General features: G+C 37.7%; 2 protein-coding genes and 1 pseudogene across 3 annotated transcripts in view; 1 reads left to right on the top strand and 2 right to left on the bottom strand.

The window, feature by feature from the left end:
• Positions 1-17,801, bottom strand: part of LOC121960063 (netrin receptor UNC5D-like) — a 296,895-nt gene extending 279,094 nt beyond the window's left edge. Inside the window, exons 1-2 of the mRNA XM_088070697.1 lie at positions 17,494-17,801; positions 17,215-17,249 (exon numbers count right to left, since the gene is read on the bottom strand). The gene's annotated coding sequence lies outside the window, so the exon portion shown is untranslated. The remainder of the gene's footprint in view (positions 1-17,214; positions 17,250-17,493) is intronic.
• On the top strand, positions 8,810-22,683 carry LOC121959755 (aquaporin-3-like; annotated as a pseudogene).
• The window catches only part of LOC121960080 (rhotekin), a 53,908-nt gene continuing 46,022 nt past the window's right edge, over positions 18,360-26,245 (bottom strand). The window contains exon 13 of one of the 2 annotated variants that reach the window (XM_042509680.2): positions 18,360-21,038. In XM_042509680.2, coding sequence (XP_042365614.2) covers positions 21,023-21,038 — 16 coding nt within the window. In that variant the 3' untranslated portion in view covers positions 18,360-21,022. Of the gene's footprint in view, positions 21,039-24,806; positions 25,928-26,245 lie in introns of those variants that run through there. The other variant, XM_088070698.1, reaches the window with a different exon arrangement.

The following is a 26,245-nucleotide window of genomic DNA, read 5'->3' on the forward strand; positions in this document are numbered from 1 at the left end:
CACACAGTATTATATGAACCTTCTTTATGACTTTTTTATTTATAGGTACATAATGTATATTGTTATCATTTTTAAAAAATGGTAAAAATGGAACTTGTTGTGGACCTTGCTGATAATGAAACCATTGGGGAAATACTGTGCAACTTGTTCAGTGTGCTGACACAGTATTTGTGAAATATTTGCAATGAAATTTAAAGAGAATATAGATTTTTTGGGGACTTTTATTTTAGTAATGTATTTAAAAGGGAACACCACATATTTCAGAAGTTAAGTTAAACTAAAGTTCCTGCCTTGCAGTTGTATATCCATGTCTGTGAAAACATAGATGCCTCACACACATCTTCCCTCTGGCAGCACAGAAGATCAATACAATCACCATAATATATCATCACTTCATCATAACATCCTAATAAATATTTGTGTGAAATTTTTGCCATGAATTCTTGAGTTATATCCAAAAACATGTCTTATGAGGTCACAGTGACCTGGACCTTCGACCAACAAATTCTAACCAGTTCTCTGTTGAGTCAAGTAGGACGTTTGTGCCAAATTTAAGGAAACTCCCTCAGGGCCTTCTTGCAAAATTGCGAGAATGAGATGAATGCAAGGTTACAGTGATCCTGACCTTTTGACCACCAAACTCTAATCAGTTCATCATTGAATCCAAGCGTTGTTTGTGCCATTTGAAGAAATTCCCTTAATGCATTCTTAAGTTACTTTATTAATGAGAATGGGACAAACAGACATATGGATGTTCGGCTGGAAAATCCAAAAACATAATGCCTCCGGCTGCAGCTATCACTGGTGTGGTGGCAAAAAAAAAAAAAAAAATCAACCTGCACTTCTTAAGCTCATCAATCAATATGTCAAGCAGATTTTTTTTTTACCCTTTCACAGAGCCGGCCTAACTGTGTCCTCCCTCCTCCTTCTTCCAGCCTTTATGCTATGCTAAGCTAGGCAGCTCTATATTTACCTTGCAGATATAAGTGTGGCTCACTCTCAGCAACAACGTAAAATGGGTTAAATGTATTGTTTTATTGTATATATTGTATGCACTAATGTACTTCTGCTGGCTAGACAAGAATTTGCCCCTTGGTGGACAATAAAGATTTCTTGAACTTGAACTTAAACAAAGCAAATACATTTCTCTTCCAAAAATGTCAAACTATTCCTTTTAACCTTGTGTCCTATAAATGTAAACAAAATTTTATGAAATTAAAGAACTGGTATTGATATAATTCAGAACAGAGGTCAATAATCAGTATAATTTTGTTTATGCTTCTCTCGTGATATCTGAGTTTTATGAATGTTCTTTAGCTCTTGAGGCAATTTCCAGTCAACCTTAAGACTACTTGACAATGTCCGCAGTGAAGTATAACATGCCAGCCTCCTCGACAACAGAATCACAATCTCCCACAGAGAGAATGGTAATACATAGCTTCAAGGCTTCTGTAGATATTTGAAATGCCTGCCAAACAGCAAAACAATATGGCGGGACACTCGGCTAAGCACCAAAATGACACTGAGCCTTGCAAGCGGCCAAACATTGTTATATACAGTAGCTTCTAGACAGCTTAAAGAATGCTAAGCAATAAAAATTGTCTGCCAGGAGGCAAAGCTGCTGTGCAAGTGGCAGGCAGACAAGTAGCTGTTGATCCTTTTAGGCACTAAAGTGGCTTGACGTGTCATTTTGCTGCCCAGTGCACTGCCCCAGCTCGCTTTGCAGCCTGCAAATGTCGTGACCATTATCTGGTAGCTGTGCAGACAGTGTCTGCTGTTACACAGGTTCTGTATTACTGTGAGAGACATTTTCAGGTGCACGGGGTTTCCAGGGATTTAAACGATATGATTTGAAAGGCAACTTATTATATTATATTACTTAGGAATCATATTATTCATGGGAGAATTTAGTGATAATGATTTTATATGATTTTTTTTATTTTAGAAAAACAACATACTGTAAGATGTAATTGGGGGAAAAGGTAAACAAAAACACATTGATTTTTAGTTGTTATTGTCCAAAACATGCTTTAAAATTACCACATGCTGAGGCTTTTAGATCTGCTTTTCTATTTCTATTATTACATTAAAATGATTTATAATAGCACTCAGATAGCATTAATTCTGTTGTTCTTTCTCACAATAATAGTTAAAAATCAATTTATTTATCCCCCAATGAGTGATGACAAAATAGGCATGGCTGGGTAGGAAAAAAAATGTTGAGAAAAAAAATACTGTGACCGCCACATAATACATAAGTACATGGTAAAATGCTATCACGCTAAGTACGGAGTACTGCAGTCAGTCAAGGTAAGTCAGAATCAAGGGGGCATTAACATGAGTAGTCAGTTGAATAAAGCCTAATTTCCATTGTACTGACATTGAAAAATTCAGTCACACTGTGGCATGCACCATGATTGAAAGATTTTCCACTGCCCCTTCCCAGCACCGCCCCAGATTTTTGCAGAGCTCAAACTGTGACCATCATCATAGCTCAACATGTGAAGTTGTGCATGTGAACCCTAAAACCTTCATATTCTCCACATTACCACGTCCAATTCATTATAAATCACTGCCATAACTCCATTAGGTAGATAAAATAATATATATTGATTATGTGTGATAAGCAACAATGATTATCTGGGAATATGTGAAAGTCCTGCTGAATGATTTACCTTGACATAAAACATTAACATGAAAATATTATTCTTAGTCCATTTATAATAAGGAGTCAGGAGAGATGGAGCTGTTAAACATAAAGCTGAAGCAAAGCTGAGTGAAATATCTTCCCCACAGAGTATGGCATGGCACTCTCGTGGTTTTATTAGCTCTGAAAGCTCAGAGACATTATACTGTTCTGTATATGCATAAGACAGATCTCAGCATGCGTGTTTCTGCATAATTAGCTGGAGGAGTTTTTACATTTTTTAACTTTTTTTTTTTTTTTTTTTGCTCCTCCGGTTGCTTTTTGCCTCAGAGTTTTTCATCACAGTCTGGTGAAAAATGTTAACTTTTCATGAGCTGAGAAAATCAGCCCTGTTTCCAGCTGTATTTGATAAGAAGGAAGAATTCTCGACCCATAAATGAACTCTTCAGTTTATCTGAAAAGTTCAAAATTGCCAAATCTGGAGATATGATTCTAAATGGACAGTGGCTGCATCAAGGATAATCAGTAATGTAACTTGAGTCAAAGAGGTGGGAGACGCAATAAAATGGGGGCTCTTGTGGTTCTCTACCTGAAAAAAATACTGCAATTCGAATCCCATTTCTTGCATTTCTATATGTATTTCAAGACTATGGTAATCAATACAAAATCCAGGAAATACTTCTATTGCTCATCATGATAAATTCTACATGAATGGTGTTAATTATGCTAAATATGCTACACCTCCATGCCATTTTTATGCCTCTGTGCCGTAGATAGCCACAGCCGAAGACACCTACATTTTTCCCTCAACACATCCATCGCATTCTCGTGAACTTGACATCTCAAGAACACTTCAGAAATCTTCAAATTTGGCACAAATATTTTATGTGAATCAAGGCTGAAATTATTATTATTTGTTGATCAGAGGTCAAAGGTCAAAGTCACTGTGACCTTCTCTGGAACATATATTTCAAGAACACCTTGAGGGAATATCCTCAGATTTGACAAACATTTTCACTTGTACTCAAGAATGAACTGGTTAGAATTTAATGGTTGAAGGTCACAAATCAAGGTCAATGTGACCTCACAAAATGTGTTTTTGGCCATAACTCAGGGTTTCAAATGCAAATATACCAAAATTTTACACAAATGTCTCATAGCATAAAATGATAAAGAGGTAATTTTTTTACACCTAAAAGGTCAAAGGTCAACTTAACGCTGACATTATAATGTTCTGCAAAAACACTTTGGTGGTCATTGCTCAACGCCATAACTCAGAAACAGAAGGGGAGACATTTGGTAAAATACTGAATTAGTGATAGGTTTGCAAAGATATATAAGGTGGTAATTCTAGCATTTGGAGATTATCAAAGCATAATCAGAAGCTTAATTCACATTCTCAGCCAGAAACAAATGGCTGGCCTAAGTCGCATATTGAGCATGATTTTTGTGGTTTAAAAAAGTCTCTGGAAGTTACACATCAGAGGATGATAGCGCCATTTCATTTTTAACATTCATTTTTAAATGCCTGTTTAAGATGTTTCTTAACATTTATACTGAACCCCTTTTTAAAAAAAAACAAAAAAACAAAACACATGAATAGATATTGCTGCAAAATAAAGGCCCCTTTGATCACCACCACCACCTGCACTTGTACTGCACTTACATTTGTACCTGCATACAGAACATGTTTCTGGAGCTCTTACATGATATTCTGCAAGATACATAACCACTGTCCTACTCACAACAACAGAGATAATGTGCACTCTCATTATAGAACATCGTCTTTTCCAGCCTTTGCTCGCTTATAATTTACCCTTGTGGAGTATTTTCATATTCCTCTAAAATTCCATTCCAGTATGACTGCAGCATACAGTATATATTGACATGGCTGATTGGTGATATTACCAGATACCTGTATATTTTAGATTCTGAGTGCCACACTACTATGACAGTAGGAATACTGATTAGCTCGATTCAGGGGTATAAGCCTGACATTGATGTTATGCTAATGCGATGCCACTCTCCCGACTGTGTCCACACACACTGAGCACCTTTAGCCGTGAATTTTCATACAATTCACCGATAATGGAAACTAATTTTATTCAGAGGAAGCGGTGGAGGACACCATGCATAATCATGTCAATGTAAATAATAAGCTTATACCTATTCATCTTTGTCTCTTAGCGTTTGCCTCTACTAACTCATCCACATAAACATGCAGCCACAGTCCCCCTGAAGCCTATTACTGGCTGTTTTACAAAGAACAATGTATGATCTTTGATTTTGTCCACAGAATGCAACATGATGCATTATGAATCCAGCTCAGGGGTGTAAAATATAAATCAGCATGTATGTTTAATTTTTCAAGTGCAAAGACAAGATTAACTCCGGTCTCACTGTGGTTGGTAGTGGAAGGTCAATATCGGAGAGTCAAACAATTGTAATCAGTGTGACAGAAGCCTTACTGGGTTGAGCAGAGTGAGCATCACTGTGATTTTTATTTTAAAAATCAATTTATCTTGCACGCATGAGGCTCCAGCTAAACAAACCCAGCATTTTAGTAGAAGTGACAGCCTGCTGGTTGGGACACCCTGTGTCTTATATGTTCTGATGGAGCACTGTGTGTGTGTTTATGTGTTTGTGTGTGTGTGTGTGTGTGTGTGTGTGTGTGTGTGTGTGTGTATGTGCACACACGCGCTAGGCTGTCTCTCTTTGTGAGTAAGCCCATGTCTGCTCAAGAATAGTACATGATATGCGAAAATAACATAATTACATTTGAATTTACACATTTTAATGCAACTAATCCAATTTTAAACGTATTTTAAAGGTCCAGTCTGTGGGATTTAGTTGCATCTACACTGCAAATCGCAACCATGTGAAACTTCTACCTTGTGCCAAGCAGGTAGGAGAACTACAGAAGTGAAAGTGAAAATGCGAAATGGGAATGGCTCTCTCTAGAGCCAGTGTTTGATTTGTTCTAGCTACTGTTGAACAATATAGCGGATGTGCTGCCAAATTCAGGAACAGACATTGGAGACGTCCTGTGGTAGTGAAATAAACTTTCAGACCGACTCGTTCAGTGTTAACTGGCCGTGGGAATTCAGAATTTAGTGGGTTTACCTGTGTTTGAAAAACCCACGAGCAGGCGCTAATTTTGATGGGAAAGCGGTGTTGGAAAAGGAGAACTGCCACCAACACATATTTTAACCAGCTAGAGTCCAAAGTTTGATAGAAATATAAATACGGAGTGCACAAAGAGTCTTAGGTTTTTAATCTAAACATATTTAAACCTGTGAAGAATAGGACCAAAGACTAAAGTGTTGCATTTAAATTTTTGTTCATGATTTTTTGTAAATTCGATACATTGTTATTATGAGGTTAAAATGGCATTACATTTGGTGAAGAGTGCATTGTGTGTTGTTAAGGACTCAAGTTTAGGATTTGGGACTGGACTTGGATCTTGAGTGCAAAGACTGGAGATTTACTTGTCACTTGCAAACAATGGTCCCATCTCTGATTATACAATAAAACATCGTTATGAATAAAATATTCCATTTCTGCCAATGCATCCCCCTAAATCCTACACACTGGACCTTTAATCCACTTGGGGATTTAAAAAATGTGGATACTCAAAATATCAGATTTAAATATCATCATAATGAAGTATCATGCTCTCTAACTTGTACTGCAGGTATTCACTGTGTCAGGTCTCTGAAGTTTCACCAGATGGATATAATTTTGCTTTGGTTGATGAAAATCTCAAGTAATAATTGAAGAGAAACATTCATATGCCCCTTACACCTCCCTTTCTCAGTGAGGTGAATGTAGAACACAAAATACACACAATGCAAAAATAAAGGCAGCATCCTCATGAGAGAACACACTGTGGTCAGGAGAAATCTTCGATGAATAGCCTGATCTGTGGCCTAAATGAATCTGTATTTGAATAAATATGGTAATTGGGGTTATCATGGAGGTTGTTTTCTGCATAGTGCCAAAACAGCAAGCCCGTGTGATTTTAACTAACCTCTGAGATAAACCATCAAAGTTCTCTCCCCTGGCCATTCCAATCGCACTAATACGCTGAACGAAGCATGAGATGCGAACGTCTTAATTGCTGTGCGCAGAGATAATGATAACAGTTGCATTAGCCTGCATGAGCAAATGCAAGCACAGACAGATGCACTGGTGAATGGTTGAATGTTACATCAAGGTGAAAACACCTTTGAGTAAACACTTCCATGTGCTTTATTCCTGCTTTCTTCACAGATTAACACTGACAAGGTAATTTGATAACTGAAGGTTCAACACTAATTGTGTTAAATAAGACAAATTAGTAGCAAGGTCGAGCTCAATCTTCTTCACTGATAAAATGTATAAAATGGCTGGATTATTCGCTGTTGGGGCCTTACTGTCTCCCCACTTTCAGTCCTGTTTGTGTTTTTTGTCCTGTTGTCTCCAAACTACCATCAAGTGCAGATCACACAGAACGGTCCCAGGTTTACTGTGCACCAGTTAGCTTGTGGTAATGTCAACACAGCTATATTGAAGATGTGTGCTATGTCAGCACAACATAAACTTAACTGCAGTGATTTAGCATTGCACTTCTATAACACTGTTGGAGTCATGACGGATATGTTTTTTAAAAAGCATTTTTAAGTTTTTTAAATCCAAGCAAACCAATATATGACTTAACTACCAAAATGGCTCTGGTTCTTTAACTGGCTCTATTCTGGAATCTTTGAACCTTGGTGCTATCAAGCGGGTCAGCCCACATCTCCACCAGTTTTGTGTAAATCTATTTGAACTTAAGATGTGTCTTCACCAATCGGTGTTGCACAATGCACAACAGAAGTAGGTATTTGTAGCAAGATTGCAGATCTTGTTGATTACCTGCAACTTTATTCTGTTGTTACAGATATTTGTTTTTATCCCACCAAAAAAACAACTATCAATGAAAAGAAGACAACTACATGCAGGACTCCTTCATCTCTTTCCAACCTGTAAAATATGATCCGATGTGTCTTTTAAACATAAATTTAATACACACCAAGGGCTATAGTGGGGTGCTGATCACTGGCTTTAGATGTAATTATAGAAAACAAGTGTTGCAAACTATTGTGACTACTGCAGAGTCATTTGAATGGCAATTGCATTTAAAAGGCTAGATGTTAGTGGGTGCTAGCGGTTTTTGTTTGTTTGTTTATTTTTTGTGCGGTGGAAATAAGGCTTATGAGTCAGATCCACATCTCAATCCTTCACAGCTCCAACCTCTTATCCAAATATAGTGACTCATGTGACTCAAAAAAACAACATGGCAATGGCCAAAATGGCGAATTAAAGGCTTAAAAATGGGAGCACACAGACCAATAGTTGACATCACAGTAGCTATGTCCATTCTTGTCTATGTGCAAAACACACACACATCTTTCTTGTCCATTTAAAAAGAGCTGGTTTCTGCCTTACAAGGACACACAACACAATGAAATACTCTCCTTTAAACCAACTTAATGTCTTAACGTCGGCTCTTAACGTCGTTTGCTTGAGAGGAATTAGTTCATTTACAGTGAAACATCACACAATAGCTCTAACAGCTGCTTGAGCATGCCATCTATCAGTATCCATGGTGACAGATGTTTTCTACTTAGGGTGGAGAGTGTTGTGTGCATCTTAAAGTTTACCTGTTTGTTTATGCATCCCTCTGTAATATGGGGTGTGTGTGACTTGTGATGTGCTGGTGAAGAGGGATCGGTTTGGGAAATGGGCTTTTTCATCTCACGTCCCTCAGGATGAAGTCCTCAGTTTGATGAATGCATGCAATTATGTACTGAAAGACTTGTATTTTAATTGGGTATAATTTTAATGTACAATAAAAAAACAATCATCAGTTAGCTTCTAGACTAAATGTGCAACTTTATGGCCTTATTTGCATATTTGGCTGTGCTGTAGAGAGAGAGATGCTGAGAGTAAGTCAGAGCACGAGTTCAGCAGCCCCAAAAAACTGTGAGGAGGAGATGGGTGGAAATGTGTTTAGGAGTGGCAGGCAGTCCAAAGGGAGGGATCCAATGGAGACCCCTAAAAGCTGATGCATGGCCACAGACTTACATTTGTTGTTAGACCACAGAGCCTACCTCAAGATAATCTTATAATAACTGCATCATGGGAATACGGAGAAACATTTGGGAGAAACTGGCAGGGACCTTTCAGATCCGACATGCCCTTCTCAGCCAGGCTTTGGCAGAGTGCCTGGGAGCTCTTATTTTGGTGGTGAGTAAAGACTATTTTGCATCCCTCCTGCAGCGTGCTGAGTGGATCATTTTGTTCGAGTGAACAGGGATTGTAAACTAAATTGCTAGATTGCTAGTCTTCACTCAAAATAAACAAATAAACTCAGTTTATAATCGAACATCAGATTATTGTGCGCCTCCATTCAGTTTCATTTATGTGAATTAAATGTACTTTTGGTTATGCTTTAATAAGAATCTAAATTGGTTTGTTAGCATAACAATATGTACACCTCATTTTTTTGTTTCCTTTTGCCATATATTTTTTCCTTTGCTAGTTGATACTTAACACTTTAAAACCTGAGCACATTGGCTTGATTTCTTACAAAACTTGAAGAAATTAGTAAAAAGTACAAAAATTACATAATAATAATAATAATAATAATAATAATAATAATAATAATAATAATAATAATACATTTCAAAAATTAAATAATAATACAAACAATGATTAAACAAGTAAAAGACCTGGAAAAGTGCTTCAAAATATAATTACTATGTAACATAATCTACACAATGTGATTAGGATCATTTTAAATATACCTTTCCCTAGCATTTTTCTTTATTCTCTGTCCAGTTTTTCCCTAGCATTTTAAAAAGATTTTCCTACAAAATTAGGTTTTGTTCACAGTTTATTTCTTTTTAATTTGTGCCACAACGAAATAAAAATTGGCAGAATAAAATAGTTGAAATATTTAACTTTGTATGAAAAAAATAATGAAAGCCCTCTGAGGCCCCTCTAATCCCTGAAAGGCACAAAATGGTTGAGTCCGCCTCTGCACGAGGATTAATATTGAAGTACAGCTAAAACCAGGTCATGGTTTACCCGGGAAAGGGTTCCGAAAAAAGAAGAGACAGAAAGGAAAAGGACTTAACTTTGTAAAAATAACAAATAATCATACATTTAAAAAAATGCATGAGAATGACATGAAAGACAGGATGGACAGGGGCCCACAAAGACTGCTTATGTTTCGGAACCAGACCTCTGGTGCTACGCCCCTGCTGACAGCCTCCACATTACTCACTGTCTGACAGTGAGCATGTGTAACCTTTAGACAAGCAACCAACAATCCCCTCATCACCTACAGCATCTGTACATCCTGCACCCTTTTTTTTCTTGGATATCCATATAAGTCAACATGAAAATCAGAAGACATGGCTTTTTCCCACCAGATACTTCGGACCATGTAGAAATAGATTTAAAAAAGTGTTCTCCCAAACCTGTACACCACTCTAAAGCCCTCAGCAGACCAGCTAACCTCGGACACTCTGTGAGTAAATGTTCAATGAATCCTCCTGTGTAAGAACAGCCCCCATGGCTAGGATCCAGGTGTGTTTTGCTGTTCGTAGCTATTTGCTCCATATTCTATCCTCCAATCGAGGTCTGCTTATATATAGTGCAGCGTATAGCATAGAGATGTAAAAAAAAAAAAATGAAAATGAAAATGAAAAGCATTACTGCTGAATATGTCTGAGATCTTGTCAAAAATCTATAAAATTGTACATTATGAAATTACTTGTGTGATCCAACCAATCACTGAACCCGACCGACAATTAAAGATGCAAGACGGTGAGAAAAGCACAACATACTAAACGGTTAACAGGTTGCATAGATCTCACTAAGAACACCTCCTGGACCCTTCTGGCAGCTTCAACATGAGGAAAGAGAAAAAAGATCTTTTGAAAATGCCCCCAAGGGATTCAGTCTCCTTCTTGCCTCGGCCTTTCTTGGTGAGGGTGCCAACGTGTCTGGCAAGAGTTTAGTTGTTTGATGAGAAAGCGGTTAATAATTTGTTTTTTTGTGAGGTCCTCCTCCAGGTGTCTTCTTTTAGACTGATTTGATGTTCAAAGGCAACTCTTACAGTAGTGCTAAAAGGTAAAGAACGTTTAACTGCTGCTCTCTTCTCATTAAAATTGCTGCTTTCTTAGATGTCTACGAAGGAAAAAATTATTTTGACTAGATTCATGCAAGACCAGAGCTCCTACAGCTTAAAACCGGGTAAATTTAAGACTTTTTAAGACTTCTTTTTAATGTCACTCAGAATCAAGTATATTTTCTAATAACCAAAATTGAAGTACAATTTTATTTTGCCTAAATGTTTATTGCAATATAAAACATGACTTTTTTTGTCCTGCCCCTTTTAAGAGTGAAACACATCAAAGACAGTGAACATTTTACATTTTCATAAACGAATCTATTTGATTTATCAAAAGAAGTGGAACATTTTTTATGTTTCTGGACGGTTATATTGCCAATTCCACTGCTAGGATTCCCATCATGAGGATTTTAAGAAAAGGAAATTATTTAATTATTTGACAAAAATAGATGTTACCAATTTATTTGAGATTTCACGATGCAATGTCAGAAAAAAAATATTCATAAAATCATATTTCTTTTTTGTCTGAGCACATTTAAGACTTTAGAAATATTCATTTAAGTCAGTTTAATACCAATTAAGGCCTTATTTTTAAATTTATGAAGTCGATGTCTTGTTAAACTCCTGCATTAGCTATGTCTTTCTCTATTTCAACCTTACACACACTTCACATCAATTTATATCCATATGTTTGCTAATGATAGCAGGCAGTGTCTGTAGTCCCCTGTTTCAACACACTAGGAAGTCAAAACATTCTTTCAAATTAAAACGAAAGGGTTTTTTTAGCTGCTGCAAAACAACCTGGACTCCCTGTTTCTCATGGTAACCCACTGTCAACACAAATATCAGGAGAGGGCACCGGCGGTGAAACGGCAGGCCATTTGTTATTCTGCTTCCCAGCTGTGCCTGATCTGTTAATTCCAGGAGACCTTTCACTCTGCTGGCAGTCCAGTCCCCTCGGTGGTCACAGCTGGCCCTCCGCAGAGGAAGGCTCTGCAGGTGGACTCAGATTGTTGTCCGCATCAATAGTCCCACACAAAGCCTGACCGCAACACGCTCCTGACCTCCGAGGTCAGAGAGACACACCCTGGGTGCAACGAAAAGCAAGATCCAGCAAGATACCTGACTCGAGGTCAGGCCACTGCGGGTCTTTATTATTCTCTTTGAAGTTTTTTGACTACTGTCTGTCTATGAAAATAACCTTGTCTCACAGTTTGTCTTTTTCAATTTTACTGCATATCTGTGGTTGGACCACAAAAAAAAAAAAGTGCACAGCTAGGAAATGTTGAAAAGACATAAAAAGGTGTTCAGTAAATAAATCCAGACTGTCCATCTGAAGTTTTGCCTCCTCCACTATCCAGATGTGTGGCTGTGGTGCAGTAGCACAGCGGGTGCTAAGCAGAGGCTCCCACGGCACGTTCCTCAGCGACAACTTTGCTTTTGGTTTTTCTGTAACATTGGGCCTCCTTGTGTGCGGGCAGATCTCAGGTAAGGACATACTGTCACTGTCTCTCAAACTGTAAAGGTCCTTAAAAAACATCTCAACCCCAAGACCTACTTAACAGCTTTTAAAATATTAAAATAGATAAATAAATAATAAAAGCCCTTCCCATATAGACACTTGTCCCAAATATAAGTCTACTGAGTTCAATGATTTGAGCAAATAATAGCCAGAGCTATAAACTGAAGTTTAAAAGTACCTATTGTTTTAGCACCTCACTTCAGTGATAATTGTACATGTGACTGAGGTGATGACACGTCTCAGAAATCCAGTACAGACAATGACACATTAAATGTGTTTGGTCTCAGACACTTCAGCTGTAAAACATGGTTAAGTAAAAATATATCCACATCTGAGACTGTGTTGGCAGTATTTTTCATGCAACATTACTCCTCTCAAATCCCAAATAAGTCTGTTAGCATTTTTCTTACTTGAGTTTTACTCAAGTAAGAAAAATTCTTTCAATGAACAACTTTTCGGTGAACAACTTTTCGGCACATAAAGGAAGTATATTTTTGTGCTTACATAGCCCATAAAACCAGATAAAACATGAAATATTTCTTGATATGCTTTGTGATTAATTATGTGTTTTGTCATCTTTGCTAAAGGAGACCTATACTGCTTTTTCTTATTTTTGTAATATATATAATGGAATAATTTTAAATGCCCATATTTAAAGGTATTGTAGATCTTGAATTTTTTTCTTTAAAGGCTAGGAGAAAATGTTCAGAAAAATATCATTTTTATTTTCAGAATTTTAGTTTTTATGTTACAGAATTATTGTAGTTTTTAAGCATTTCTCTCAGGTATTCTCTCATTGTTTCCTTATGTTTTGTTGTTGTTTTTTACCCAGATTTTTTCTTTCTTTTTTGCTATTTTTCAGATCGTTTTCTTGTAACGTTCTATTGATTTCTTGCTAATTTTGGTCATTTATTTCTAAATTGCTCATTCCCCTCTTCCCATGTTTCTGAAAGAAATTGAGCCAATTTGCTCAGGTTTTAAAGGGTCAGAGAGACAGGCACAAAATGGGCTGTAATTACACAGTATGAGGCAAATGAAGTGTTTTTTGAACACTGAAGCATGTACATATGATCTAATAAAACCCAAAATACAAATATGAACCTGAAAACGAGCATAATAGACTCTTTTTAAATGTGCAAGTCCAGTTTGTTGCAGAAATCTATCACCTCATATAATTTAATGAGGTTAGAAGAAAAGAAAACAGTAATCTTTTGTATCTATTCATACATACAGCAGCAACAACAACGAGACAGGAAAGCCAATGTCGACAAAGGGTGTTTTTTGTAAAATGGAGGAAACCTTTTTATCATCATGAAAATCACACACAGTTAAGCTACAGTCATTTGCATCACCGTCATGAAGTACCTGTCATTCAATGAGTGTTTCCGCAAGACTCAGCTTTTTTTCCTCCAACTTCCATCATAACAGGGAGTCATTATTATTGATGGCTTGACAGACACTAAATATCAGCAAAGGGTAAACTGGCAGTTATCTGAAGTGCAGTATTTACCACACTGATGTGTTTTGCCAGACGAATGACAGCTCGAGGCGGCAGGGGGAGCAGGATGCAGTGGACAGAGGAATGCAAAGTTTAATAGACACACACAGAAGGAGGGGGGCGCTTACCCCTGAACTCAAAAACTATGTGGTCTGTAATTGAAAGGAAAGTGAGGGAGTCAATTCTCAATCCCAGTATCCTCTGTCAAAAGCAGCGGCACTACAAAGGCTTCTGCAGTTCACTCATACTCACTTCTTCAATGCCTTTATAATGAGGCTGTCCCCCCCTCTCACACACGTTGCAGCTGAGGAAATAAGCTCTTATAATTAGATAGCTCCTACCCTGACACGATTAAGGTGTGAATAGAAGCGAGGCGCCCACACGAGTGTGCCATCAGAGCAGTTATTTCCCCCTTCAAGGTTAGAAAAAAAAAGATACTTTTCTGAATCTTTTCATCCCTCCAATTTAATTTGTGTTGCTGGGACCTTCTATCCCAACAAGACTTTACTGAGACCACAATTACTGAATAGACAGTGGACTTACAACTCTCCTCTGTCTCACTGAGAGAAGAGGTGGAAAAAAAACAGCCTCCATGTGTTTTGTTTTCCCAGGTGTGAATCAATCTGATCTTAGATATAAAAATAAACCAAAGTCTCTATATTTCTCTCATCTTTAGGTGGTCACCTGAACCCAGCTGTGACACTCTCGCTGTGTTTACTTGGGAGGGAGCCTTGGAGGAAGTTCCCCTTGTTCTTTGTCTTCCAGACTCTCGGAGCCTTTCTGGGTGTATTTTGGTATGTGAAATGGAAAAGGAATATTCAAAGTAAGCCTTTGAAACCTGAGCAAATTGGCTGGATGTCATATATATATATATATATATATATATATATATATATATATATATATATATATATATATATATATATATATATATATATATATATATATATATATAAATAAATAATTGTATTTATTTATTTAATTTCATGATGGACAAAACAATTAGAATAAATATAATAAAATAAAATTATTAGAATAATTTCTACATTCTTCCACCAGACGCATTATGGGACTTTAGCCAAGGGAAGCTGATCGTGGTGGGGGAGAATGCCACAGCTGGGGTTTTTGCCACGTATCCATCCAAACATCTCAGCCTGCTGAATGGATTCTTTGATCAGGTAAGAGTGACTTGATTTTTTGAGTATTTCACTCTACTCATTGAAAATGGTTAACTCAGCACGTGCCCTCTCACAGGCCATAGGCTACTGTACACTCCAGCTGAAGCACTGTGACACATTAATCATTCTCCATTAGCTCTTAGCCATCGTTTGATCGTCTAGGAAACAGCCTCAATTTCACATGGTAAAGTAAAAAAGAACACTTGAGGTGACAGTGACACATGTTCGCTGGAGTTTCTACTGCAGTACTGGCTCAAATAAAAGTCTCCGAAGAGACAGATGATTGAAAAACATCGCTGAGTTATGTCCACGATGTAGCTCCAAATTCCTCCTTGCTCAGAAGTATTGCATGAAAAATCTGGCTCTCCAGTAACAGCCTAATAACCAATCACATCACATCGGCTCCTCTCATCCTCTTTAACCTTTTAAAAGCAGCAGACGGTGTAATGAGCAGGACAGTGTCACTATTCATTTGATCTGATTGTCTAAACCTGGGATCTGTGTGGAACAGCTTGTAAGTGTGTAGAAAAGGAAGGTCAATTAGATCCCGCTCTGTCGGAAGACTCAAATAATTAATGAAGGTGCTCTGCGCGTAAAATTACGCGCTGTGCATCAAAAATCTGGACACTGCAGATGCAACACACAGAATGCTGCTGCTGATGACAACAACATGTGTTTATCTCAAAAAGAGCTTTACATTCCTACAACAGCTCTGAGTGACAGTTTTGGAGAGGTCTGAGTAATTGCGGGGTCGTCTGAGCAGACGGAAACACAAGTGAACATAATCTATTAAGAACACGCAAGGAGTTTTTGCCTCCATAGTTTGCACACATTATGCATGCTCGACAAAACAGCTGAGACCATTAACATTAACAGCTGTACGCTAGCCAAACCCACAGATGGACAAAGTAATAATGATAATAATCAAATTTATATAGCACCTTTAAAAACAGAGTTTACAAAGTCCTTTGACAAACACAGCAGAAATGGGATACATAGATGGCGACACAACAACAGAACGCCAAACAGTCCTATTGACCACAAGCAAGCAGAAAATAGGGTAGAGTTAGGATGAAATTAGAAGACAAATAATGCAAGATGCAGGACATATGAATGAATGAATGAATGAAGGCTTTATTTCGAACATGCGAGAATAAAACAAAAAGCAAAAACAAACTAAAACTGCCAAAGAATCAAACACATCATTTTCTCAACATGTACGAAAATGAGCAGGAAGAAACATAAGCTTATTAAATCCTGCCCCTGTAGATAAAAAATAATACAAAGACGTAAACCAAAAACAACAACAGGAACAATAAATGCAATAAAACCACAAACACTAGGAAGTATAAGAGATAAAACATAAATTAAAGAGGTAAAACAGATAGAAATACAAACACGAAATAAAAGGATGACATCGCATAAAAGCAAATCTTAAATTGGGTTTAAATCAGTGACTTACAAGAAGTCACTGATTCTGCCAGCCTTATCTACACATAAAGTGTCTCCTTCCTCCTACAGTACAGAATAAAAGCCATAACAACTCAGATACAGTGGCCCTAGTATTGCTCTAGTGACATTGGCATTAGATAGCAAAGATGGGCCCCAGTGCAGGCTATTATGAGGGGTCCTAGCACTCCTTAATTATGAAGCACACACATATGCACATGCTTAGAAATGTAATTGGGCATATATATATATATATATATATATATATATATATATATATATATACAGTAAATACCATGTGTTGGATTTTACAGTGGGAATGTGTTACATCTGCCTGTGTATTTGAGGTCACAGAGAAAGTGATCAAAAGCATGGATAGTGCTGTGACAGTCAAACATCACAAACGTGACAACAAGCACCTGAGAGCATAACAGATGTCCATTTCACTGCCTGCTGAAAAGACCGCTGACTTTTTTCAGGCATTTTTAGTACAACAACCTCACAACAACTGTGCTCCTCGACATAAACGCAAAACATCCTGGTTAATAAGAGCGCTGCAATACTTATCAACAAACAACCCCATGTCCCGAAAACTGACCAGCAACAGCGGCACGCGCACACAAGCCAAAGTACACAAAAGTCCACACACACAATGCAACAGGTGCTCCCGACCTGACTCCAAATTCTAACTGTTGAAACAGGGGCACGGCAGCCCAACACATACCCCAAATCCCCTTAAAAAGCACTTGTACTCACCGATATGAGGGCTTCTGTTTCTGACTGGTTTAGTCCTGCAACCGAAAATATGTAAATATGACGGTTATCTAATGCTAGGGACAGCTAGCATCCATTAGGCTATTAATTAGCTTCATAGGCTGGCTATCCACATGGAAGAGACATTAATTTCACAGCAGCCTACATCTTAGCCTAAATAATACATGTACGCCTTGTGTTAAAATTTTAATTTAACACATTAACCAAACTTTACCATTTTTTAGACCAGTGTTATCTAGCTTACTGCTAACTTTAGCTTACCTGCTGCATGTTAATTGACACACACCAGATGGCAGCAGGGGGGGCTTGTTCACGCGCTGGCAAATCTTTGTAAAAATAAAAATAAAAAGTCCAATTCAGGGAGCTCTGCAACCTCCCCCCCCTTTCTTGAAACCCCTTTGCGCCAATGTCCTGTCTGTTTGCTGGGCTTGCCTTGGCGTGCTCAGTGCGACAATGTTGCGCTTCACAGGGCCAGAGTCTTGTTATCTTGCCACGAGATCAAAAAGAGACTTCAGATTGGACAATAACATACACTCATTACCCAGCATTCATCATTTCATCTGTATTGATAGAAACAGCAAATTAAATAACAAAATATTCATTAGATTGAATGGTTTTAATAGTTTGTTTATAGTATTTAAAAATAAGCCTATAAATTTGTTATAATTCGATTCTAACTTTCATTATTTGGACACCATGATAGAGATGGGTTTACATATTTGAGGGGATATATATATCGAAAGTAAAGGCATAAATGAGTATGTAGTAATTGTGTAAATTACAAGTATATTAGAACATTTTTAAAATATCATGACTGATATTGTTATCAGTTTTACTTACTAAATTTTGTCTTTGCAATTGGTTTGTTACAATAATAAGTCTGTTCTGCAAGGGTACTGCCTGCACTTTCTATACAATGTGCACTCCTGACTGGTGATGTCTTTTGGAGCCAGTCTGTACAATAGTGATCTCAGTGGTATCATGTTCCAGCTTAAACACTCATCCGACCAAACACAAGCATCCTGATGGGCACACACATATAATCATGACGTCACACCCATCTTTTAATTCCATCAATTAAAAAATCAAAACCAAACTTATCAGAAAAAAAAACTGAACAAACTTCAGGGTGATATGAACTTCCTAAATGACAAAAAAAAAAAAAAAATTGGGGAAAAATTTTATTGAGTTGATAGTTTGGTGCATGATTCACCCAGCTTATTCACACTTCAAAGTAGTCACATACTGCCACTTGGTCGCTGATTTTGGTGTCAGACATCAACCCCAAAAGCCACTTTTTGCAGCAGTATGATATGCCGACGTTTTTTCCTTTAAAAATTGACAAATAAATCTAAAGTTGTTGTTGACTAAACCCAGCCACTGTCATGCAGAGCAGGTAGACCCAAATGCAGAAGACAGCAGGCAACAGGAACCCAAAAAGATCACACTTTATTGCAAGGACACAGTAACAGAACATCACGCAAACAAATCAAGGATCCAGCAAAGACTGATACAAACTAGACTGACAAGGCGATGAAGTGCAGGTGGAGAAAAAGGGCAGAGAAGCTCAGATGAGTGGAATGAGGTGATGAGGCAAAATAACAGTCAGGGAGCTGATTGGCTGGGAGAATCTGAGGAGCAGGAAGGACCAGAGCCAAGTGCTCTAGGAGGGATTAACAGGACTGATGCAGGACAGGTGTGACAGACAACAGGTGGGAAACAGACGAAGGCAGGAAGTAACATAAAATGTGACACATGAGGAGATAACCTTCAAAATAAATCAGGAAACAGACTGACCATGATACATACGTGAAACAAGAAGAAAGACAAAAAAAATTGCATGCATGCACATTTACTTAAGTAATGTATTTAAATACAAATTTGAGGTATTTGTGCTTTGCTTGTGTATTTTTTTCATGTCACTTTATACTGTTACTCCCCTACTTTTCAGAGGAAACTGTTGCACTTTTTATTTAACTACATTTACTTTACAGCTTTAGTTACTTAACAGATGAAGTTTTTTTTTGATAAAAAATACGAGTTCATTAAATATATTTTGTTATAAAATAATTTATAAATAAATTTAATTACCAAACAGTTTATACAAGAAAAGCTGCTATAATTAATTGATTAATGAATCAGCTGATTGACACAACAATAAATGCCTAAATATTTTGATAAATATTTAAGTAATTTTCGTGTCTTTATTATTATTTTTAGCTTTAGGGGTGGTTTGTTTTCTTCCTTTTTTTAATACTTTCCAGTTTTGTGGTGTTTTTGTCTTTTTTTCTAATTTCAGTTTTATGGGACTTTCTTTCTTTTTGTTAAATAGTTTTGAGTTTTGGGGATTTTTTTTCTACTTTTTTTGATAATTTTGAGTTTTGGGGGTGTTTTTTCTATTGTTTTTAAATAACAGATTTTTTTGAATTGGGTACAAGTAAAAGTTTTCAATGCCAGACTTTCACTTGTAACAGAGTATTTTTACAGTGCAGTTTTACTAAATAATACTTCTTCCACCACTGTTTTTGACTATTCCAAATTCTATAATATTACATTTCTGGTATTGTACACTAATATATTTTACATTACTTTTACACTCACTAAACAGGTTCTTTGTTCCTGCTGACAGTGTTATATCAACTAAACGAGAAGTGCTGCCCCTGTTGGCCACGGTGGCCACTAGCCAGCGCCGTTGCTGCTGCAGTACACATATAGATCCTGACAGGTCACAGCATGTGGATTAATCCATACTATATCTGCTGTGTGCATATACTGTGAAACCGATTGTTCTCAAGACCAGACCTGTAGTGTGTCAACCATGTGAAACAAAGAAAACACCCTATGTTCATCTACGCACTCCATGTGGTGCTCCAGCTATCCACTGATGTCAGAGTACATCAGTGCAAATTCTATGATCTGCTCTTTTCTGATGAAAACGTGGACCTCGTCGCTAGATTTCAAATTTATTTTCTTCGTGAGAGAAGTTTCCACTTCGACAGCTTGTCAACACCTTCAGAGCAAATCCATTGTGAATATAACAACTTCTTAAAGGTGATTAAAACATTCCTCCCAGGAATCACAAGGCAAACTATTTGACAAAATTGAGATTTTTGTGATTAAAAAAAATATCAAGAAGCTGTTACAGATTGATTAAAAGACTCTTGATTGTTCATGCATCAGCAGCACTAATTTTTATGATTAATTAAAGTAATTAAGTCAGAGAAGTCAAGTTTTTTGCTTTAACTTATCATTATGAAGTAAATACTGATTTTGCACAATGTAATGGCCATAGAATAATGACGCCATCAGCATTTAGATTGTTTCCTCATGAGTCTCGCTTTCACTATGCTATTCTGTCTGCCCTCAGGCTCAATTTGCTACGAAAATAAAGATTTGATTTACGGCGCAAAGGAAGTGCATCAATCATTGTGTAACCAAAGCAGGAGAAGGATAGCACTTTTGTTGTCCCTGGTAGCTACTGGTACCCATCCCCAGAAAACAGAACACAATCTGGTTGTTGTCAGCAGTAATACCACTTGGAGATACTGTGGGGTTTGAAAAGTTGTCTGTTTCCACATTAAACAAACACATCACTCTCCCTGTACCATCTTCAGGTTATTGGAATGGCAGCACTAATCGTGTGCATCCTGGCCATAGTTGATCCTCACAACAATCCAGTTCCAAAAGGTCTGGAGCCCTTCACTGTCGGCTTTGTGGTGCTGGTCATCGGACTGTCAGTGGGCTTCAACTGTGGCTATGCCGTCAACCCGGCCAGGGACCTGGGGCATCTTCACGGCTCTTGCAGGCTGGGGACGAGAGGTGTTCACGTAAGTACAGAACTATTTTGGATTACTTAAAACCAGTACGCCATGTTTAATTGTTGAGAACACTAACATCACCAATACAGAAGGTGGCACAGGAGATTAGATAAAGACTGGATGTTAGATTATTGTTTGCCACCCATCTTAGTTACTAGAGCCACTAAATTTGAATTTCCTCAAAGTGGAAGAAGTCCAGACAGAGCTGAGACAGGCATCACAAGCAGTAACCACTGTGGCTGGTTGAGACACCTGTCAGTCAAGCAAACACACACCAAAACACACTCATGCTAAACATCTCTCTATAGCAAAAATGTCAAAGTGTAGTCAGATTTGTGTACATGCACATTGCAAGTGGACGCGACAGGCCGCAAGTGCATCATATCAACGCCAGCGGTTCTCTACAGGCGCATTTTCATCTAATGCCATCCAGCCACATTCCAGTTAGACGTGGAAGGTGGCTTTTGGCGTCAAGCTCACATGCCAAAAGCACAGAGCGGTGCTATTTGACGAGGTCCGAGTGAGAGCAGGCTTAAAGTTCCTATATAGGGCTGATGTGGATAGGTCCAACAAACCCCACACTTTCACCTAGGAGCTTGCTGTTTGCTTCCCATTTGAATGTTGAGCCAAAACATAATTTTTTTTTCTGAACCTAACCACATGCTTTTGTTGCACAAGAAAATAAACGAAAATACAAAGCGTTTTGAAAAAGTTTTGAGTTCATTTTAAAAAAAGACTCTATGCATCAATGCAGAAACTGTACATTTCCTGTGAAGACAGAGGTGTATTTTGAAAAGATGCAATGCATTTAACAGTTATAAATTGACACACTGTTTCCAAACATTGTCAGCAGACACAGGAGGATACCAAGATGTCACATGTAGACATTAACAGCACTGAGCAGGCAGCAATATTTGATAAATTGGGATTAGAATGTGTTGCTGGTTTGTAATGCAAGGTCCTGCTATAGCCACAGAAGACTTTATACAATTTATACAAAAGACTGAACGGTACTCATAGTGACGAGCAAACTGAACTTTATGTGTTTCTTCAAACATTTTAAAATTAGAATGTCTTAACAAGGCTCACAAGCTCTTTGACCCATAACACTGCATGTAACTTCTATTATGCATTCATACTTTATTTAGGCTCAGTACAGTGGATTAATTGAACCAAAAATTTCAAATGACAACATGCATTACAATATTTCCATTTATTCTCTTCTAGAGCAAACACCTACTGGTTCTTTGCGCCCATCTGTGCTCCCTTCTTGGGTGCAGTGGTGGGTGTGCTGATGTACCAGCTAATGACTGGATATCATTTAGAAGGAGAAGTGCGAGAGAAACAGAAGGAGGAGGAAAGTTTCAAACTTTCCAACACGACAACTGAAGAAGATGCATGAGCACAGTTGAATTCATTTGCACTTTTATGTCACAGTAGATAACATTCTTACTTACAGCTATATCTTTTGCTCTTTACGAAAACTCTTTTGTTTGCATAGTTGAACACATTTCAATAATACTCAAAGATTTTTGTTGAAATGCACATCTGTTAAGCCCATTTACATGCACAGCTGCATGTAAACATGAATATTAGTGGATTTTTCATTTTCTTTAGCCATGTGAACAGCTTTGTAGGATTTTTTTTTTCACTATAAGGGCAAAAGGTATTTTGTGTATGTAAACTTTCTCAAGTGGTCGTCAAAAACAAGTGCAAATGTAAAAAAAAAAAGTCACACAGGCTACACACTTTGGATCTCTAGAGACTGAGATCAAAAACATACCTGCAATTACTGCTTATTGCCATTGTCTCACCAAAGACAACAAAAGTGAGATCTTTGAGATGTTCATTTTAACTAACAGCGCTTTTCAGACAGCATAAGCCATAAAGCAATAATCATAAAGACATCTGCTCTCATGTCATCACAGACAGGAACAGTTTCTCAGGTAATGATGGCACATGCCTCCTGAATCTTTTTTTTTTTAACCAAACGCCACTCAGCTCTTTCATTTCTGCTTGAAGCACAAAACTACTCCTCTCATGCTGCGCGTCTGACAAAACAAATATATCAGCCAAAAGAAAAAAAAAACGAACAAAAGGCAGTTTGAGTTGAAGAGGTATTTGATGGGTGTCTCGTTCATTTCTGTTTGGGAGAGACCTTCAAATCGCCATCAAATCAAAAACATTCACTCTTTTCTTTTACAAGTTCTTTCATTTGTGAAAACTGTGTTGGATGCCACAACTGCAAAACTCTTGAGCTCAAGAGACGCATTCTCTTCTTAGCACCACCCTAACACAGAAACATCTCATAAACCAATACAAAAGTCAGATTTGAGTCACACTTGTTAAACTTCACTGAAGCGCGTCCCCAGCATTTTTAACATCTTGTTGCAAGTGTTTCCTGATGTTTGCCTATTAAAGAAATTATCTGTGGATTGTGTGGATCTGTGTGATCTTGTTTATTACTATGGGTTGCAATGAGCTTTAGGAATATTCACTTGTGCATTTTTTTTTTTACATTTACAACTTTTTTACCGGCCCTCTGCTGTGCTAAATCTACAATCACAACCTAAAGGATCTTAAAGGTATACACACTTATTGCAAGGGACATATGGTATAATGATTTACTGCAGGCTATATACTGTGTTTTCTTCAATATGTCATGACAAGAGATGAATATGCGCAACAAGTGGCATGAATAAGCTTAAAATCTACAAATTCACATTTTAATTACCTAATATACTTTGAAGGATTCATATAAGTTAAAACATTTTCCTTGACATATTCATACATCTTTAGACTCTAAATGGAATGAAATCAACTATTCCTTTAATAGCACAGGAGACCCTTAGCGTTTATTTTTTATATGGACATTTGATTCAAAATAATAAAAAATCATTTGAATCACCTTTAATAAGACCAATCAATGGATTCTTGGCTATTATTATAGGAAAAACTATTTTTATACCTTGATTTTTCACAATTTTTTCTTAGATTTTTGGATGCCAAGAGTAGTTTTAACCCTTGCATAATGTTCAGGTCAAATATGACCTGTTTTGGGGCACCCAGTAGCTGAGTCTGTAGAGCAGGCACCCCATGTACAGAAGCTGTGTCCTCGCCGCAGCGGCTGCAGTTTCAACTCTGACCTCAGCCCTTTGCTGCATGTCGTCCCCTCTCTCTCCTCCTTTCACACTTACTCTGTCCTATCCTTTAAAGGCTAATAAAACTGCAAAAAATCTTTTTTTTTAAAAAAAAAGAAAGCCCTGTTTTGACATTTGAGAGCAATAAAAATACGCTAAAAGACATTATTTTTCCCTGAAATTTGATGACTTTTCTGAAAGTGAGCCAAAAATGTGCTTTCATTCTATGGTACAGACACTTATTATGGGGGGATTTTTGGTGCAGGTCAATGCTGTGAAGGTATAGAATATTTACAGTGTGTAAGGGTTTTAAACCACACAAGCATGTGGCCTTGGCTTTATCTGCGTGCACAGATTTCAAGATGACCTAATCTCACTTCCTTTGAGAGAGTTCCATCCAGGACAACTGGTACTTATGGGAACTCTGCTCTGCTGTCACCATTTACCACATCCTGCCATGGATGCCAAGTGCTGTCTATGGGGGATTTCATTAATCTATGTGTAGAAAATTTCCGATTTTGGTGCCCTTTTGTGGTAGCATCATAAAGGACACCGTGGCAGAAAGCAATGCATCGCCACTTCCCGACAGAGACACTGAGAATGAAAGTTTGGAACACACAGACTGTATTTATTTTCAGCAGATATTCGTACATATTTTTCCAGAACAATTTGCAAGTAGCTATGATCAAAAACTTTGATTTGGAAGAGCTCTTCCAAAACTAATTGCGTCCCTTGTTTCCCAGCATGCTCTTGGTACACAAAGGTTGCGTTCCCTCTTCTGCAAGCACCCACTTGCACCCACTTGTGGGCTATTTATGGGCCTTATTTAGGATTTGTTTCAGCCGGCTCCCCATGATGTCATCACAACAGATGGTTTGAAATTGACATAAGATGATCAGCGACTATTAATCTGTGTTCAGTCGGTTCTGTCCAACGGATGAGTGTATCATTACCCCAATTAGGCAAGGCAAAAAGAAAAAGAAAATAAAAAGATTGGTATATTTTCAAGTGGAAAGCTAGAAATAGTTATTTATTGGTGTAGTTGGTGAAGAGAAGCTTGCCTCAGAGACTCGCTGGCATGCAAATAGTGACATTTGCTGCATTATAAATGCCCTCCAAACTCTTAATATGCCCCTTTTGGTTTTTAGTGCCTCAGGTGGTTATCACTGTTAGAAATTCGATCTTGGTTTGAAAGGGCACTAAGGGCAAAAAAAGGTCATTGATATTTGCTCAAAATAACGCTCCAAACACGTTACGCAACAAAAGCACACACATTACACACATATAAATCAGAAGTTCAACAGATGACAATGCATGTTCAATTACCTTTATCTGAGAAGCATATTCTGCATCAAAATATCAGTAATGACATTTTTGGAGTCTGGGAAATAATATCAATACGTCAGATCTTACAAAGGCTTTAACTTCAGAGACGGCTGTTTGACATTTAGAGTCCCTCTTTGGCATGACCTTTGCAGCAGTTCACCAAACATATCTATTGTCAATCTAACCATTTGCCTCTGAAATTCTAATTTACCTTCCCATGCGGGGGAGAAGCGGAGTAAGCAACAGGATTTTGCTTTTATAGATGTCACCATCGAACAAAAGCCGGGTTCGACCATGTTTTCAGAGAAAAGGTTCCTTTACAAATATAACAAGGTCTGTTGATTTGAAAAGCCACCACTGCAGGGTAAATCCGAATTCACTCTTCATTTCCTATGCATTGGAGTCAGTCTTCTATAGATGCCGGGGCAGACACATGGCAGAAATGAAAAATGTTATCTATGACCAGAAAATCAGCAACACGAACCGCAAGTGTAATAAGAAGCCTAACGCGTTTGTTTGTTGCCTCCTTCAGATCACTGGTAGCATATGCAGGGCAAAGTATTAGATATGAAAACATGTACACACCTGGGTAGCAGGTTTCATTTAAGATTAAACATGCAGAATCTTAAATGCCATATTCAGACTAACCTTTATGTCATGTCACAGAGGCTTTTCAGTGCAGCTGAAGCAATATGAAAGCTTGAGCCACAGCTCCACTGTGTGGTGGAG

Source organism: Plectropomus leopardus, chromosome 20, assembly GCF_026936395.1.
Source record: "Plectropomus leopardus strain MGB_pleo_1.0 chromosome 20, ASM2693639v1, whole genome shotgun sequence".
Taxonomy (NCBI): domain Eukaryota; kingdom Metazoa; phylum Chordata; class Actinopteri; order Perciformes; family Serranidae; genus Plectropomus; species Plectropomus leopardus.